Source organism: Pseudomyrmex gracilis, unplaced genomic scaffold, assembly GCF_002006095.1.
Source record: "Pseudomyrmex gracilis isolate BER0280 unplaced genomic scaffold, ASM200609v1 scaffold_38, whole genome shotgun sequence".
NCBI lineage: Eukaryota > Metazoa > Arthropoda > Insecta > Hymenoptera > Formicidae > Pseudomyrmex > Pseudomyrmex gracilis.
In genome coordinates, this window is record NW_018020622.1 from 137,031 (window position 1) to 155,333 (window position 18,303).

Below are 18,303 nucleotides of genomic sequence, written 5' to 3' on the forward strand. Positions count from 1 at the left end.
AAATTTCTCGCTTCTCAGAAAATCCGAAGAGGACGAGACACCGCCGGCGATATTCGACGCGCTAAAAGCGCTCGCCTTTATGGATGTTAGATTTCGTCCTAACAATCGCAATTATAAAAACAATCTGTCGACGGGCAGTTTTTCGGATCGCTGCTTCATCGACCTTGGATGCGCGTGTGCCAAATCAGATTCATCCGTACGAAGCAGCACTTTCTCCCCACTGCACCGACTGCTTCATTAACAATTACATGGACACCCATGTGGCACAGGTGGCACGCGATATATAAAGTCACGAGGAATCGGCGTGGCCGGCTATTAGTTCGGTTCGTTCCACCGACCGGTTCGCGCAGGCGATTCCGATTCCTCGGTAACGTCGATATCTCCCGGGAGATCGGTCGATTTAATCGGCCGAGTGGTCCAACACGTGCCACGGAGTGAACGACTTCGAATGCCGCTTGCACACCTCACCTGAAAACCCTTTTCCGTTCGCTCGCCGCGCGTTCCGCCTCCCTCGTTGAGATTTAAAGGAGACCAGACCTTGATTGCCGGGGATAGTTCGCGTCCTGACCGAGTTTTCCCCGTTACACCTTCGGACTTTGTGTCACGGAAGCTTTGCGGCACTTCTTGTCTCCGGCACGATGGCGTTCACCGAGAGGAACATTGGCTTCCTTCTAATGACCGTCACGAGTCTGCTTCTCCTGAAGGTGAATCACTGCGAGACATCGTGCTACGGAAAGACTGTACTGAGTAAGTACTGGTAGGACTTTTTCATCTGATTAAGAAGAAAATAGCGACACACCGAGGTGCGACATCGCATCCAAAATATCGACGCGAATCACATAATTTGCGCGAAATTAATTATATTTGTTTTCTTTTCATAGCTTGAAATTAGCCTAACTGTGATTTATTTACAACACGCTCTCTGTTTGCCACACATTGTAACAGGATTCAACACAACGTTCATCAATGACAAATCGGAAAGACAACGACAGCGCTGCATGTTCAGCACAAGGCTCGTCTTTGCGAAACATTTATGTATATAACGTCACAAACGTGATTCGGCGTTGCTTTAATTAATTTTCAAATTTATTCCATTCCGCCCTCGTGAGAAGAAAAAAGCTGGCTAGAGAGATTCCGTATATATTATCTAAAACTGCGAGGGACGCGCGGGGCGGGGAATACCTATTTATCGCGTTCCTTCAGCTGACGTATTTCACGCTCTTCCGAAATAATTCGCGCATTTCGGCTTCGCGATTAAAGCATCGCTTCTCAAAGACTCGGAATAATCCTCTCATCGTTCGGTGCACAGTACACAGACACGCCGGCTCGTCCATCAGCCTCCAGGCAACATTCATCAGATAAGAAACGCGCGGCGGGGTATGAATCGCGCCGTACGAATTAATTCTTCCCGCCGCGTGTGTCGCAACACCAACTTCACATCGCGAGTCTTAAGAAAGATATGGTTCAACGATTTATAATTAATGAGAGACTGAGAAAGGACGACATCAAGAGAGAGAAAGAGAGAAAAAGAAGAAAAAGTAGCCGAAGGTCTGCTGCGCGTGCTTTACGCGACATTTCGTTAACGTTTTACCTTGAATCACGATCATCGACGAGAAAAAAAGAGAGAGAGAAAGAGAGAGAGAGAGACTCCAATATTAAGACACGCAAATATACGCGTCATGTAAGAGAAAAAAAAAATAAATAAACACAAGAGCCATTTCTTCAACGAGAATTTTGCGGCATAAAACTCTTTCGTGGATATGATACGTATATTTACGACGAGATCGGTTTTACGAATTACACAAAGCAATGCATATTAATTAGCGCGAAATGGTACGTGCGCGATTATGTCGCGCGATTTATTTTGTCGCGGCAAGAGAATCGCGTGTAAACTTGAAAACTAATATGTCATTGTAAAAAAAAAAAAAAAAAAAAAAACATTTTTATCGACTTTTGTACAAATTGTACTTTTTTTCTCCGATAAAAAACTCACGCGAGCAAACCGAGCGATGACAGACGGAATTACGGTTTTTTTTTTTTTTTTTTTTCCTAAGCAGATACAAATCAATTCTCGAGCAGTTCATTCGGCACGCCGCGAGAGTGCCTTTCCCACGAAATTTATTTAACTGCCAGAACAGAATGGAATTAGTAACTGTATCGGCCGAATTGCATCGTTACGCGCGAGCACGGCAACCAAGCCCATCTCATTTCCGGCGCAAAAAGAAACTGACGTTTCCAGTCATAGCGTACCGAAGTGCGGATGTCATTCGAGTTTGTTTCGCCTTTTCAATGGATGCCAAACGAGAGCGAACGAATACACGTCGCATCGCCTCGAATGACGATTAATTGGCGCGCACTGACGAGGAAGTTTCGCTGTTCGTTCGTTGTCGCCGATAGTGTCGTATCGTGTTCTTTTAACGATCCGCTCATTATCCAACTGTCACGAACGAGGTCGTAGGCCTCGCGATACACACGTATAAGCAATAAATAACACGACAAATGATTTATTGTTTATTGCTCGAGACAAGATAAAAAAAAAAAAAAAAAACGTGGATATTGTCAACGGAGCGCGCGTGTGTCGTCATTTAATTACGAGAGAAGTTTTATGCGCGTTGAAACAATTTTGTTTTTTTTTTTTTTTTGCACATAAATACAGTTTCTTTCTTTTTGCGTTGTAACCTTTCAACAACTTTCTGATAGTTACCGAGAATTTACATTCGATTTAGCGCGTCTCGCACACCGACTTCATCAATAACGGTGCGAAAAAGAAGCGCGACGTGCGCGCGCCCCCGTGCATTTTAATTGATTTCAAAGCAAAAACGCATCACACAAAGAACACCAACCGGATTCCGAGCACGTAGTCTTTGTCCGGATTATTTTGCTGGGAACAGGGCGGCTCGCGGAAAAGATTCATCTCGCTAAACGTATGTATCACAACGACGAGCGCGCGCGCGGTTCTTTAGCACAAATCGAGTCGATCGAATAAATTTGAATTTTTACACGGACGTGCGTGCGCGGTCATGCGAAACGGTGAAACTACTCCATCCGGTCGAGACAGATATCGATTTTGAGAATAAATTGGCGGACGTCACTCTCTCTCTCTTTCTCTCTCTCTCTCTCTCTTTTCGCGTGTGCTAAAATTATTCGGTTATTCATATTGGGTTGAATCTTGAGCCAGAAATAGAATCCAACGGCCCGCTGCTGTACCGTAAATTCAAGTTTCTCGCCGATCATTATCGAAAGTGCCTCCCGAATACGGGACTTACGCGTTTATACGGGAAAATCCTCATGAGTTAATGACGCAATCCGGCTTGAAAATATTTAACGATCTTATCCGCGCGCGCCCTAGAACGCGGATTCTCAGCTCAGTAATTTGTTAGCGAAAATCGCCCTCTCTCTCTTCGAAACAAAAATAATTTATCGTCCTGTAGAAATTTTTCCAAAATAATAAAGCGCAGTTTATTTATCGAGAAAGCCGAAAGAAAGCGAGATAAAATAAATATGACAACTTAAGATCTTTGCGAGAGATGGAATTTCCATCGTCATATCTCTCGCACGTTTAATCGAATTGCATAAAAGATACAAGTAAGCGCAGAAATTTTCCGCGCGACACCCGCGCGAGAAGAACGAGTTTGCAAAAATTAACTAGCGGTTTAATCGGCGGAATTTTATATATCATCGCCGAGTTCTTTTTTGTTGTGCGAGTGGAGAATTTCTAAAAAAGCTAGCCGAGCGTAATGCACATCTCCGCTTTGATGCGCCGTGGATGCACCAGGTCCGTCGCGCGCGGCAGTCTGAAGCCGCCACGGTAGCGTCCACTTACCTCATTAAGCCGCCTCTCCTCGGACCGAGAAGGACACGAGGAGACCGCATCGGGGGAGAGATCCGAGCGGGATCTCCGTAAGATAGATTGAAAGTACCCGGAGGATGCGGTGACCGTTCACACCGGCGATCCCCCTGTGTGACGGTAGGTAATAATTAACTTGCGCGAGCTTTCGCCGGCTGCGGCTTGCGCTCGTCCGGTCAGCTCGAATTACCGATGCAAAACTTGCGACCTCGCCACCTCGTCTATTTCACAAAGGCTGCGCAATTACTCGCCTTTCTCGTTCTTCTCTCCCTGTGATCAAGCGCACTGCTGCTGCTGCTGCTGCTGCTGCTGCTGACGCCGTTGCCGCCGTCGCCGCCATCGCCGCCGCACGCTCTCGCAGAGGGAAAGTGATTAAAGCCGTAGAGCTGCCGCGGAATAAAATATCCCGGGGATAATCTTTTGCGAAACGGGCCGCGCGATAAATGCTCGCTTAGGCTTTGTGATAATGTGAATAAAAAATAACTCCCGTATCTCCCGACTAAATATATTTCGTAAAGAAGAAACATAAATTTTTTTGATATGATTTGCGCGTTTAATTCCCGAGAGATATATGTAAAAAAAAAAATATATATATATATATTTATCTCGATATTATCAATTGTTCAAAGAATAAAAAGTCAGATAGATTTTTTTTGTCTCAACGTCTCTGTTATCATAAAGAAGTTTATTCTCGTACAGAGAGAAGAAATTTGATTTAATTAATATGTAAATTTCTCAGACACCAAAATTATGTAATTTATACGCAGAGTTCTACTTTACACGAAAGTACCTTTTTTATGCAAATGAAGACACTTCGTGCATGAAAGACAGAAACAAAGAGGGTATATGCAATCTATTTTAATAAACATAAAATATATTATTTAGTTGCATTTTTACACATGAAATATTATGTACACATAAAGGTATCTTTAAAATAACAAACAAATAATAAAATAGTACAACGTGACACAAACAGGTAATTAATTTAATTAAAAACAAAACTTGTTTATTTTCCATTTAAAAATGTTACGTTTGACGTGAAAATGAGAAATAATGCTTTTTACATAAATGTGTATCGTGTCTTCTTATATAGAAAAATCCATTGTACCGCGAAGTGCGCGTTGATCGAGTCGAGTCAAATCGAATCGAATCGGTAAGATCGGAAAGAGTAAGTAATGACAGAAAAGCGATTTTGACAGTTGTATAAATGGAAAAAATTAAAAACTTGACTAAAGTAAAGTAACTTGACAGGAAAGAGTAGAAAAACAACACGTGATTAAAGTAACGTGACTGTAATTTATATTAGATATAACATTAAATAATATATATTATACATATAATTTATTATATATTTATAATATTATACTTTATATTGTATTATATGTATTATATACATACTACAGTAATGTCACTGACCTCGGCCGCGCGNNNTTGGCGGGGTCACTGACCTCGGCCGCGCGGCCTTGGCGGGGCATTGACCTCGGTCGCGCGGCCTTGGTGGGGGGGTCACTGACCTCGGCCGCGCGGCCTTGGCGGGGCATTGACCTCGGCCGCGCGGCCTTGGCGGGGGGGTCACTGACCTCGGCCGCGCGATTGCGGCAAAGTCACTGACTTTGGTTACGTGATTACGGTATATATTTGTATATGTGTGTGTGTATTATATAGATATAGAATATTATATATATTATAGAATAGAATATATATAATATAATATTATATATTATATTTAATATAATAATATATATAATATTATATAGATATAGAATATTATATATAATATATATAATATTCTCTTTTTTACTCTTATCCCTGTTACGTGATTTTAGTCACATGTTGTTTTTCCATTCTCCTCTTTTTCTTTTATTTTTTGAGTTGATTTTCATGCGTTATTTCTGACATCTTTCATATGTACATCATGTGTATTATATTGTTTGTAAGACATATATATTAGCTGTCATTGCGGTGACAAGTTAAGTTCACTTGCACTACACGTTAAAATAAAAGCGTGTGCGTAGCGCGCGTCTGTGTTGTGGTAGTAAAAAAAAAAAAGAATGAAACAAAAAACTTCATAGGATTCATTTAATCACCAGATGTCTCACTTTTCCATCAAACGCAAACTTTGATGAGTATCTCAAAGACGCACATTTTACCTGAGATACTTTTAGACACTTTCGCAGCTTCCACCTAATTATGGATTGTTGGGAATGACTAGTTTGCGCGCCGGCTGGAAACGACATAACAAAGTGAACAAAAGGGGCGCCATCAGTTCCGCTCCAATGAGAAGTTAAACTTACGAAATGGGAGTTCTCGATGCACACCGACTGAAAGACAAAAGAGGAACGTCGCTAAACCAACTTCCGTGGAAAAGTTTTTCGAAAAGCTTTGCAATCTGCAACACAAAGAATAACGCGGAGAGAAAAGAAAAGAGGCGAGAAAGTGAAATCCAATTGGAAAATTGTGCGGGAATATATGTGTATATAAATATACGTGATTATTTTTCCAGTAAAAAAATCGGTAAACAATTTACGAGATGCGTATTTTTCTTTGCGGAAAAAAAATGTTTTGCTATTATACACAACCGGCAAGAAAAATTTGCTGAACTGAATTTTTTGTTTTGTCATTAACGTTTTATTGGCAAAACGAACAATTCAACAGGCTTAGCAGATTTTTCTCGCTGGCTACGCAGCAACTATTCTTCTTGCTATTTGAGCAAACCTCGTTTTTCCGCGTTGTTGCTAAAAAATTAATCTCTGTATCGTTTCCCGCATGCAGTTCTCCTTTTGTCTCTTAGACGGGAGAGTGCTCGTATCTATTATCGCAATATGTATATATTTCTGTAATGATACATGGTGTAGCGACCCCATAGGAGACAAATATATTTGTTCTCGGGAAGCGGCGAAGACTTGAAGGCACGTATCGTTTTACAGGATCAGGCGGTATATCGTGCGAGGAGAAACAGATTATCCTGGACGAACACAATCGATTGAGGCAACTAGTGGCATTGGGACAGATACATGGTCAACCTGGCGCGGCGAATATGATGGAAATGGTGAGCTGACGCGTTTCATCTTGTTTCCTGAGGAGGAGAAAATTGCCACCTCCGAAGTTTTCTCGGCAAATCCAAGTAGTCTCGATGTAGTTGTTTTATACATATATATATATATATATATATATATATACACACACGTGGGAATAAAGCCTTTAGGCAAGATCTTCGCGCGTCGAACTAGCAGGTAATCTCTTTTTATCGCGCGTCGCGCGAACGAATTCGCGTCGCATTTCGCATACGCAGGTATAGCATAATGAGAATTGTTCTTGTTTCGTTGCATATTTATATCCATTTGTTAAAAGAGAACGTTCGCGAAGCGCGATAACTAATTCACACCGGCATGCCGCCCGACAGCTTAGCCAAAGTTAGAGTGGGTTTTACAACTTTGTGATATTTCGCGGATGCATCGCGCCCGTGCGATTAACTCGACGTGTAAGTTACTAATTTCTGTTGCAGATATGGGATGACGAGCTTGCCGCGATAGCCCAACGATGGGCGGATCGTTGCGCCGAGACGCATGACAGTTTAAGAAACGTTCGTAAGTATCGGAAAGTTCGTCGAGAACGCTTTGTTTGTTTAGAAATTTACACAAAAAACTACTGTAACGCACATATACACGTTTTTGTTTTTTTCACGCGTAAGAATAAATAATCATTGTTTATCAACTGCTCGACGCATCGCAAAGAGACAAACCGTTGACAAACTCCTCTTGATTAAATAACGACGTCGTTATTAAAAGATAAAAGTATAAACGACGTGAATTATTCACACGGCGGTGTGACATTTGATAAATGAACGTTCATACACGCTCGTAGTATAATCTTAACAACAACCGAGCGAATTGCAGCGTTTATCATCGCAGGTAGCCATAGTTACAAATCGCGTTACGTTGATTTTATTGAGCATCTCATAACTCACGCGCACTCACGCGCGGCAGTTGCTGCTTGATTGAGCTTTCAAAGCACTCTCCAATCACCCCGATATATCTCTTTTACTCTTTCATTAACGTATTCCGTATAACATTTTTTTTTCGAGAGAGAGAGACAGAGAGAAAGAGAGAGAGAGAGAGAAAGAGAGAGAGAGCGTACGCGCTCCCAGAAAGATAGAATCCATTACCCGGCGTATTTTATATATATTTGATACACGTCAGCGTTTAACTAGAGCTTCTTTCATTTAAAAACGAATCGACGATAGCACGAGAAACACGAAGGATATACTGAAAATGCCATATATCTCGTGCATTTATTAACTGGATAATTGAGCTGTTCAACGGCAATCAATACGTTGAGGCAGACGTAAAACGAAGCTAATGCTCGCGATATGATGTTACGATCGTGTCTTTTCAATAATTCACGCGTTAATTTTGAGACGATGAAAAGAGCTTTTGTGCGAGATAAACTTGAAAGTTTTCTCTTTACGAATTTTTACGCAAAATATTAGAGAGAAATAAAATTGGAAGATAATTTTGGCAAAATCAAATCCGTAGAATTATTTTACATTACTTGCGATTCACAATTGCGATATGTTTTATGTTTGATTTTTTGTTTGTAAGTGTGATGTTTTGATCAGACTTTTCTCAATCGAACGCGTTTAACTTCGAAATCGCAAGTGATTTGACTTTGCTCAACGCAATAATTATCGCGTACCAATCAGAGACAACGAAAGTATGGTATCGATTTGCAGGTAGATTTGCGGTAGGACAAAACATCGCTCGTTCGTGGACGACCAGACCCCCGGGACCTTACGATAGCGAACCGAATTGGAGACGGCAAATTTCTAACTGGTTCAACGAGGTGCAATACTATCATTCCGGTTATAGCAGAGCCACGGGACATTACACACAGGTAAATGTTCGAAAAATTTCACGAAGATATAAATTTGAGCGTGTTCCATTTTCTAAAAAGCGAAAATTTTGAACGTGTGATTTTTTGTTCATAAAAACACGTGACGTGAAAAATTTCGTCGTAGGTCAGTTCGAAAAATATTTCGCAGTTTATAAAACCCGATCGCGCGGTTCCCGAACTTAAACAGTCAATTCTTATTCTATGAACTCGTCGTTATTCTCTATGAATTTTCATGAGATTACCGTCTAAAAAAAAAAAAAAAAAAAAAAAACGGTTTTACGGAACGACAAGGTTGTCGTCCGAAAAAATCTCGTTTTATTAAAAATTCATCATACTATTATACCAAAAAAAAAACACGTGCGCGCTCACACTCTCGCACGTGTACAGAATAGAAAAAAAATAACACAAATCGACCATTGTGTATATTTTTACCTCAAAACTACTATCTTGTTGCACGTTCGCATCCCGCGACATCTTACAATTTCTAGAAAAAAACACATTGCGTTAATTTCAATTGCTCAAAATGTCCCGGCAAATTGAGCGAAATTTGATCTCAAATTAGGTAAAAAAAAAAAAAAAAAAAAAATTGTCAAAATGTGATCTCTTCGAGATGTGAAGATAACGGCTCTTCCTTCACACTTTAACATTTTAGAGATTTTGCGCTCTTGAGAAGATTTTGCGCTCTCGAGGAGACAGGGTATTCAGAGTATTCAAAGAGTATTAATCGGTTCCGCTCGTGAGCTTCTTTCAAGCTTGCGCGCGAGCAATTTGCGGGTCTTTAAGAAGCGGGAAACATTCTGAATTAATTCCAGTTGGTGTGGGGCGACACTTTCCTGCTTGGATGCGGATATTCGTTCTACTACGACCCGGCTCGCGGCTACACCAAGAATTACGTATGCAACTACGGACCGAGGTAAGAATCGAAAAAATACTGCTTTAGATTTTTCTATACACATATATATGTATGTATATTTTTCGTTGCTTCGTTGCAATAGAAGAGTATGGAAATTGCAAGGCAATTGCGCCCAGAAAGGGCGTATTGAGAACCCAAGATTTTTAAACTCGCGAAAACGAAATACTCTTTTCCATGAGATACCCGCAATTTCAAGACAGTTTCCTTTTTAAGATCGCGAATAAAAATGTCCTTGAATCCTTTCTTTTTTTTAGAAAGAATATATAACTCCGTTTTGCATGAATGACTATTGCACGGATTTTCTACATTGAATCGGAAAAAGAGTGCTTCTTTCGTTACAATAAAGAAGAACTTATGAAAAAGAAAATAACGAGAAAACAAGAGATTTTTGCTTACGGAAACTTGCCTAAGTTTCGGCCTTGAGAAGCAACACATATCTGCGATTGCGCAAAACACATCGGGATCTTCTTTACTTCGACTTGATTTTTATTTAACGTGACGTTTGACATAAATGAAAATATTATCGAGTTCGCAAAGTTTGAAATTTATGAACTTTTTAGCGCGTGAATAATTTTATATAAAATTCACATGCTTAATTTTTATATTCGAACCGAGAAATTAATGATATAAGTAAGAGAGTTCTCTCTCATCTGCGCGTCCTTTCAAATATAACCAACCTGTTAATACGTACGGTGGAGATTAACAAGTCAAATTTCACGATCCTTTTTACGCTTCACAGCAGACGGCCTCCCACTTCTTTGCGCTATTGCTAGATTCGACACTTACTTTTGCCAGTAAAGTGTCTCGTTTACGTCCGCTAGCTTATCGCCGCTCAAATTTTAACACTTCGTAATGTCGGCACTGAAAGTCTCTTTCTCAGAAATCGTATAATGAAAAATTCATGTTTTCATATTATGGAAGAATTATATAAAAAAAAAAAAAAAATCGATGTTTTCTCTCATTGCAGCGGAAACATACTCGGTTTTCAACCTTACAAGTCGGGCCAGCCGGCATGCGGCAATTACGGAATGTCCTACAGCAACAGATACTCCGGACTATGTTGTTAGTATCGCAATCAATATTATAATACGTCGTATAATCTCATCTCTCTCGCACATTTACAACTTTTCTCTAAAGATATGAAAAAAAAAAAAAATCTTGATTTCAGCAGTATCATCTTTTTTAATGTTTTTACTTCTTAATTACAGTCTGCACTTTTAAGAGAAAGTAGCGAGATATCTCTCTCTCTGTCTCTCTTCCTCTTTCCTTCTTTCTCTGTGCGTTCCACTCAGATCTTTTTCACTACATAAACGTATATTAAAATGTATGCAATCAAGAAATTTCATTTCACTCGTGCACTTTTACTTAAGTAAGTGTAGTATGTGCCTAGAATTTGATTTTCGAGAAAGAAGCAGAGAGGAGAATGTTGTACGGAAACTCCTCTCTCGTTTGAATAAATTTCTTACTTTGTTTCTCGCACGCGCCTCGCTCTTCCTGGCTCTCTTTCTCCCTCTCTCTTTCTCTCGCACAAAGTGGGATCTCCACGTGTCTGTTTAGTAATGAGTATTACGTGATTACAGCCCACGGCAGTTATTACCATCTGGGAGCCTATTGTATATACGGATAGTACACAAATGGATATTCACGAGAAGAAAGGAACTACGCGAGTCTCAAGATCGCGCCGAACAATCGCAGTTCCCGTCGTCTTATTCTCTTTTCGGATATGTTGTGACAGATGTAATCACTATCATCGCACGCGCTTCTCGCGCTAAAAGGACAATTGCTTGATGCGCAATATATGCGGATATATACGTAGATAGATTGTGTAACCGCTAGTTTTCATTAATTAAGAAACGAGCCAATTCGTTGTGCATAATATCAATTTGTATACATGACGAGATGAGGCGTATTATAATTATTGCCGTGTGTACACACATGTGGGATAACGAAGCGAGATTGATATACAGATGGTATTCGAGGCCGTCAGGTTCGAAATCTAGTAAAGAATTCTTTTTTGTTCTTTATCTGCTGCGCGCTTTATTGTATGTATAGAACTGGAAATCCTTACGCAAAATTTATATTGCAGAAAGAAAACCCTGACGATATAAATGAAACTTGAGACTCGAGAAGAAAACACATTTATTCTTAATAATAAGATGTAGCTCTCCGAAATATTCATCGACTTATAAATGTCTGTTCAATGCAACATCGTGAACAACGATGCCCAGAACCAATCAAAATTATATTGATACACCATATCTACTAAAATCAGAAAAAAAAAAAACAAAACACATAATTGAAATATCACTTTTATCTCAGTAATTTGTAAGTTTAGTAATTTTTTTAAATTTTTCTCTTTCCTTTTGATAATTCTAAATGTTAGAGAAATTACATAACATTGCAATTACGTACTAACTTTAAGAGGCGTGTTAAAATGTTGACATTAGCTGTTTTTTGCAAACACAATTGCTTTTTTTTTTTTTATCAGAAAACTGTCGGTAAAAGATAATTAAGAAGCTATTATGTTTGAAATGAAAATTAAAAAATCCCTCTTACGTAACTTATTCTATATAGTTCAATCTAGTCTATTTATAGTTGATAAAAAAATTAGTGATTAAGTCAATAAGAGGGAATTATCACATAAAATACTCGCTATTGTGCTCGCGTAACCAGAACTTCTAAGTTTAAACTTTTATACTAGTGTGGACACACATTACACTTATATATAAATTACTCGTGAGTTAAGTACTGTTATTTTAATGTTATTAAATAAAAAAAAACAAAACACAAAATTTAGATTCTATTTTCTTACTTTCTCTCTCTTTTCTTAAAATAAATATAATATTACATTGTTTCCCACATTTTAAATTTCGCAAAAACAGAAATAAATTGTTTCAATTAAAATAATTAATTGTCAAATTTTGTTGCAAAACTTCAAATGTTTAAAAGTTTAAAAGTTAAAAAGTTTTATGCTACGTTCACGCTTAATTTTATATGCCGAAGCAAACATCTCTCAATTTGTCACGAACTCGATTGTGGTTTGTCGGCCGAACGTGAAATAATACACTTTGAGATATCATATCGCTCCATTTTCCTCGATGCAAATGCCACTTGTTGATTAACAGCAGCGGCATAATATGTGGCAAAGACTAATTCCATTTCTTCTTCTTTTAAATAATCTGCTCAGTTTACATACAAAACATACGAGGAAACATTCTTCGTGTAGATAAACATTTTGCTTTGCGTTTTGAACCGTGTGATGAAGAAGTTAAAATCAAATTGATATTAACACAATATTCAAATTGATATTAACATAATATTCGCTAATTAGATGTGCGTCAATAAAATGTTGCACAATTTTCAATGCAGCATAAACTGACAAAACCTTAATGATCTCATTTTATTTATCATATTATTACAAGCAGATTCGCTCGCACATGAAAACACCGAAATGTCAAGAGTGAGATCGACTTACAATCGTTAGGGATATTTAATTAACATACAAGTTTTTTTTTCAAAATTGTGCAAACAAGTATACATATGTATCGTAAGATATTAAGTTTGCATGTTTTATTCTTATTACACAGCTCGTTTACGTCAATCAATGTTTTTTTCGTTTTTCAGTATTTTAGCATTTACATTCTATTCTTCAAATTTACATCCTATTCTTCATTTTATGAATACACGACGTGTTCGGAAAATTAATTCGCCAAAAAATATAATCTATCATGATACAATGTGTGTATGGAATATCGTGTATGTCGACGCCATTGCAGATACACCACAAAGGCGAAATGTGACGAAGCATCAATCATAGATGCTCTTAGCTGCGGACGATAAAAACCCAATACAGATTTTGCGCTCGATAAACCGCTCGAAAATCGGTCGTTCGCCGCGCTGATAAAACTTGACACGCTCGAGAGTGTCCTGTAGAAAACGAAATTATGCTTGCAGAATAGCAAAATTGTTTCTGGTGAGATGATGTCTGTGCGAGAAGAGAAGAAAAATGTATACTACTTTTTAACACATCTATATTTTACATATGCGCGTACTTTTGATAGATTGCGCAATTAATTAAAAAAAAAATGATTCTGTCGCATGTTAATGAGTTACGTGACGAAAATCGGTGTACTTCCCATAAAAAATCCCGAATAAGTTTCAAGTGGTTACTCAAGCTGTACAGGTTCTCGTATCTGGTGCATTTTTATTTCGTAGGTTTTGTTATTCTTAAATTACACGCGCAGCCGATATGCAACGAAATGGAAAAATTAAGTAAGTATAACGTACCTTGTATTATTACTTGCATTTACTTTTATAGAAAAACTTAATAACGTTTTCATTTTCTCTCTCTCTCTCTCTCTCTCTTTGTGTGCGGATTATGGTATAAAAAATGCGCAACCTTCGTTGATTATTTTTCGTGTAACAAAATAATAAAAATTGCATAATATATAAAATTATATATAAATGAAAAGCAGATATTAATAAATACATCAAGCAGACAAGTGTGTATTTAATATACGGGCTTGTGTGTTCGCGCGCAATTCTGACATCTTCTAATTATTGTGTTCCAGAAAACGAGGACATTACGTGCGATGTCATACGCGACATCCTCGACACCCACAACAGAATACGTCAGTCTATCGCCGAGGGATCAATTAATGCTCAACCACCTGCCGCCAACATGCGCGAACTGGTACGTCGCGATAAAGTATAATCTTGTTCTGTCCACGTAACTGAACATGATGTCCTCGATGTTTCCTATGCGATAATGCAAGTGAAGATTTTCGTATTTATCAGTGTAATTGATTAAAAAATTAGAAATCCGTTGCAAAATTCTATATTTTCTCGTAATAACAATTTTAAATAGTGTGAGGATATGTAGTTTCTTAAAAAAAAAGATAAATTTAATAAAATGCTGTAAATAGTATCACTTCAATTATTTTAAAAAACGCTACACAGAACCATTAATTAAACTGAAAGTCTATATTTTTGCTAATGTTACATTATTTTAATTATGTAATACGTAAATATACACGCTTTCAGTATTGGGACTCCGAGCTTGCAGCCGGTGCACAGATTTGGGCGAATAAATGCACATTCGCTCACAATCATCCCAAAGAAAGAGAAGTTGGTATGTAAAATACAGAGACCAAAGTGCGTAAAATAATTATTATAACGTGTGAGTTATGATACTCTCTGCTTCGATGTTTGAACGTATAACGCCAGATAACAATTTATTGGTAAAATGTTTGCAAGTAACACATCATAAAGGCAAAAAATGAAATGCAAAATCTTCTATTCTTCTCATAAATCTTCTTCAATTCACAATATTCATTTTGTCGGAAATTTTAAATCTCAAAGATATTATACATCGCGAGTTTGAATCTATATTTTAACGCGCGACTAAATTTTGCTCCGATATTTCCCTTAAGAAAAGATTCGAAATTTTTTAAATTGAATTTTGTGTGAAAATCCTCAATAAAGTTTCGCGAAAGAACTTCATTTTTCATTATTTTATTTTATCTTTTGACAGAAATAAAACAGTTAAACACACACAGATCTATTATTACTTTTTAATCATTAAATAAATGTTTCTATCATATCAATAATTCTTTTATCGTTTTTTATCGATAAAATTGTAATTTTAGTTCAAATGGTTACAAACACACAGTGCACACGTGTGTATGTAATAAAATAAAAATTCTATTTACAAATTTATTTGTCCATGTTAGAGAGATTTGAAGTCGGACAAAATATTGGACTGATAAGGTCGAGAAGAAATAATACCGTAAAATTGGAATTTTCCAAGCATATATACAACTGGTTCGATGAACACAAAGTCTACCAATTCGGTCCTATTGACAATGAAATTATACAGGTGGCTGGCCACTACACACAGGTGAAGTAAAAAGAAAAACAAAGCCGTCTGTTTGTAAAAAAAACCTCCATATACACGTGTATAAAATTACGCAATAAATAATGAAGCGTTGTTTTCAATATCGAAGAAAATGTGTGTTTTTATTAAATACAATATATGTGTTTTCACCATATTAACAAAAATATATTTTTTAAATAAAAGTTATATAGAGTTTTACATATAGATGTATACGTAGTTTGTTTGTATATTGTATTTGATTTCACAGCTTGTTTGGGCAAACACTTATTTAGTTGGGTGCGGATATTCGCAATATAAATCGAATAATACAGTTTTTCAATTCTTCGTCTGTCATTATGGACCCACGTAAGTAGTGAAGAATAACACATAAATATTTCGAAAATTGCACTAAAAAAAATGAAAAAATTAAAAAAGTTGCTATATTATATGCGAAAATTACAATTATGCTTGTTTAATGCAAAGCGGCAACGAAATTGACACATCACCGTACACTGTTGGCAGCCACAGTTGCGATCACCACTTGAAAACCTCAAGCGAATATCCTAATCTTTGCGGTACGGTTATTTATGCAACAAACAACAATTTTTATAAACGTTTTAATCAAGAAAAGTTTACATAAAAAAACTCAATTTACGAAAATCTTAACAAAAGAATTAAGGAGAATAAATATTACTTGTGATTCAACAGGTCTTGAAAATCCACCAGCAAGTTGCCCCGAGAACAATGATAAAATTCATAGCGACGAGAATATAACGTCCATCGGATATAGATTTTTCAGTAATATCCGTGATGACGTGCAACAAGGAAACAAAAACAACAATATTACAAATAACAGGAAGAAGCAACATTCTCTTCATGGAAAATACATACATATTCCTATCAAGAATTTTCTGATGTATAATAAGATTGTAATATTAACTTGATATGTTTTTCTCTCTTATTTTTTTTAAACAACTCATACATATTAAAATAATATGTATTAAACAATTAAATTAATTCCTTTGACAAAAATTCCAAAGCTGAGATAACGTAAATTTATAAAAAAAAACTTATAAACATATATATATATACATAATATGTAAGTGTGAATAAATTATTATTCACTTTTTATACTTGATGTGAAATCAAACATGCGCAATGTCTCTTAAATAATATATATTTATTCTTATTTTAAAATATATGCACAACAGCTTAGATATTATTCACAATTAAGTTTTGATTTGTTTTTACAAGTATGTATATCTTTACAATTCGCAATGTGAGGTAAATCTAAGTTTATCAAAGATTACGACTGTATACCTGCTTAATAAGAATTTAAATTGTTTAAAATTGTTTAACTATATATATATATACGGTTTTTCGATATTCCGTCAAGAATCTGATAATGATCACAGATTTCGTGTAGAAAACGTCGCTTATTTAACTGGACCGGATGAAAGACAAAATGGTTTCACACGTACAATTTAAACGCGCACAATGATTGATCGCAAAACTCTCTCTTTTTCTCTCGTGTCTTATAGAAAACGTTCAAGAGAAACGGTTCCTTCAGAAAATCTAAATAGATAGATTTCTCATTGGGCTATTGTATATCGCCGCATCTTTTATTGCGTGAAAACATTCTTTCATCCATGCCTGTCCGCATTGGCGATGTGTGTAACAATATTGCCAGATCAATATAAATTTTCTGTTAACACTTCAGAAACAATGAAATTAATTTAGACGGCAAAATTGTTTTGTTACGTATAAGAACTTCGTATCCGAAAAACAAGATTTAATTGTGTTGCATTTACTCTGTTGTTTATTTACGAACAAAAGTGAGTTAGAGAACTGATCTGGCAATGCTGAACGACAGCGCTGGCAACGTTTCAACGCACAAAACCGACGATTCGCATCTGCCGACGATTATCGCGGCTACGACGCCGAACATTGGATATGAGAATCGGAAGCGAGCTTAATTTTTATCGTGTATTTTGTCGTAATTATTAATAATAATTAAGTAAAGTTCGTATTATTTCGTAAAATATAGATTTAATTTTTTTCATTTGCTCGTAGCTTTGTGCAATCTGATAGCCATTGTCTGTCTGTTAGGTCTCCTGCTATTAATAATCGTAAGCTCACCAACTTTCAGAAGAACGCAAATTCGATAAAAGCAAACTCAAGCAAATTGTCTTCTATCTCAACTAATTTCTATGATAATAACTCAAATACCAAATATCCCGCTTAACAATCCTTATTCGATCAACAACAACAACAACACTCTCTTGCATATTTACTTTAAACAAGTACAATAAATATATAATGGGGTACAATATATATATATATAATTGCGAATACAGGAAGTGAAAAATTTATCGTATAATTGCAATCGAGAGTTAATTTTCTGCAATAATAATTGGATAATGTTGGCGAGCTGATTTTATATGTACGTTTGACGACTTTAATCTCAGTAGTGATATTAAAAATTGCGATAATGGCATTAATAATACAAAACCAATAAACAAGTAACAACAGCGAGTGCGAGAATAAACCGTGACACGGATATATATCGTGACGTGTACAAAACCCAAGAATTATTTGAGCTGCGAATGCCCACGACGGATTTTAGAACGTATATGTATATATATGTATATAACATTATATCACATATGCAACATATGTACATATATTTAGTCTATAAACAGGATGGTCGGGTTTATATTTCGGCCAGAATGCGAATGTCATCAGCATCATCTATATAAAATCTGAAGACATCGC

The 18,303-nt window shown here is 36.8% G+C and overlaps 2 protein-coding genes across 3 annotated transcripts; both read left to right on the forward strand.

Annotated features, from left to right (window-relative positions):
- The first annotated feature begins 333 nt into the window (after positions 1-333).
- LOC109852850 (venom allergen 5-like) lies at positions 334-12,387 on the forward strand. Of its 2 annotated transcripts, XR_002250040.1 has the most exons (8): positions 334-747; positions 6,775-6,896; positions 7,353-7,434; positions 8,580-8,740; positions 9,553-9,653; positions 10,621-10,715; positions 11,234-11,640; positions 11,740-12,387. XR_002250040.1 is itself a non-coding variant. In XM_020424394.1 (7 exons), the coding sequence occupies exons 1-7, from the start codon at positions 639-641 to the stop codon at positions 11,278-11,280; spliced, it is 717 nt and encodes a 238-aa protein (XP_020279983.1). In that variant the 5' UTR covers positions 334-638; the 3' UTR covers positions 11,281-12,387. The 2 variants fall into 2 exon arrangements, 1 of the variants encoding a protein (XP_020279983.1); XM_020424394.1 differs by having other exon boundaries at positions 11,234-12,387.
- Positions 12,388-13,912: 1,525 nt separating this feature from the next.
- LOC109852856 (venom allergen 3-like) lies at positions 13,913-16,442 on the forward strand. Its single transcript, XM_020424401.1, has 5 exons — positions 13,913-13,925; positions 14,225-14,361; positions 14,697-14,784; positions 15,386-15,552; positions 15,797-16,442. Exons 1-5 carry the CDS (start codon positions 13,913-13,915, stop codon positions 15,896-15,898), a joined length of 507 nt encoding a protein of 168 aa, XP_020279990.1. The 3' UTR covers positions 15,899-16,442.
- Positions 16,443-18,303: the final 1,861 nt, after the last annotated feature.

What these genes read in the sequence shown, in the direction of transcription:
- LOC109852850 (XM_020424394.1), top strand. Translation starts at nt 639, where the DNA reads ATGGCGTTCACCGAGAGGAACATTGGCTTCCTTCTAATGACCGTCACG. An exon ending in CTACGGAAAGACTGTACTGA is followed by an intron (nt 748 to 6,774) that starts GTAAGTACTGGT and finishes ATCGTTTTACAG; the next exon opens with GATCAGGCGGTATATCGTGC. An exon ending in CAGATACTCCGGACTATGTT is followed by an intron (nt 10,716 to 11,233) that starts GTTAGTATCGCA and finishes ACGTGATTACAG; the next exon opens with CCCACGGCAGTTATTACCAT.
- LOC109852856 (XM_020424401.1), top strand. An exon ending in AACTGGTACGTCGCGATAAA is followed by an intron (nt 14,362 to 14,696) that starts GTATAATCTTGT and finishes ACACGCTTTCAG; the next exon opens with TATTGGGACTCCGAGCTTGC. An exon ending in TCCCAAAGAAAGAGAAGTTG is followed by an intron (nt 14,785 to 15,385) that starts GTATGTAAAATA and finishes TGTCCATGTTAG; the next exon opens with AGAGATTTGAAGTCGGACAA.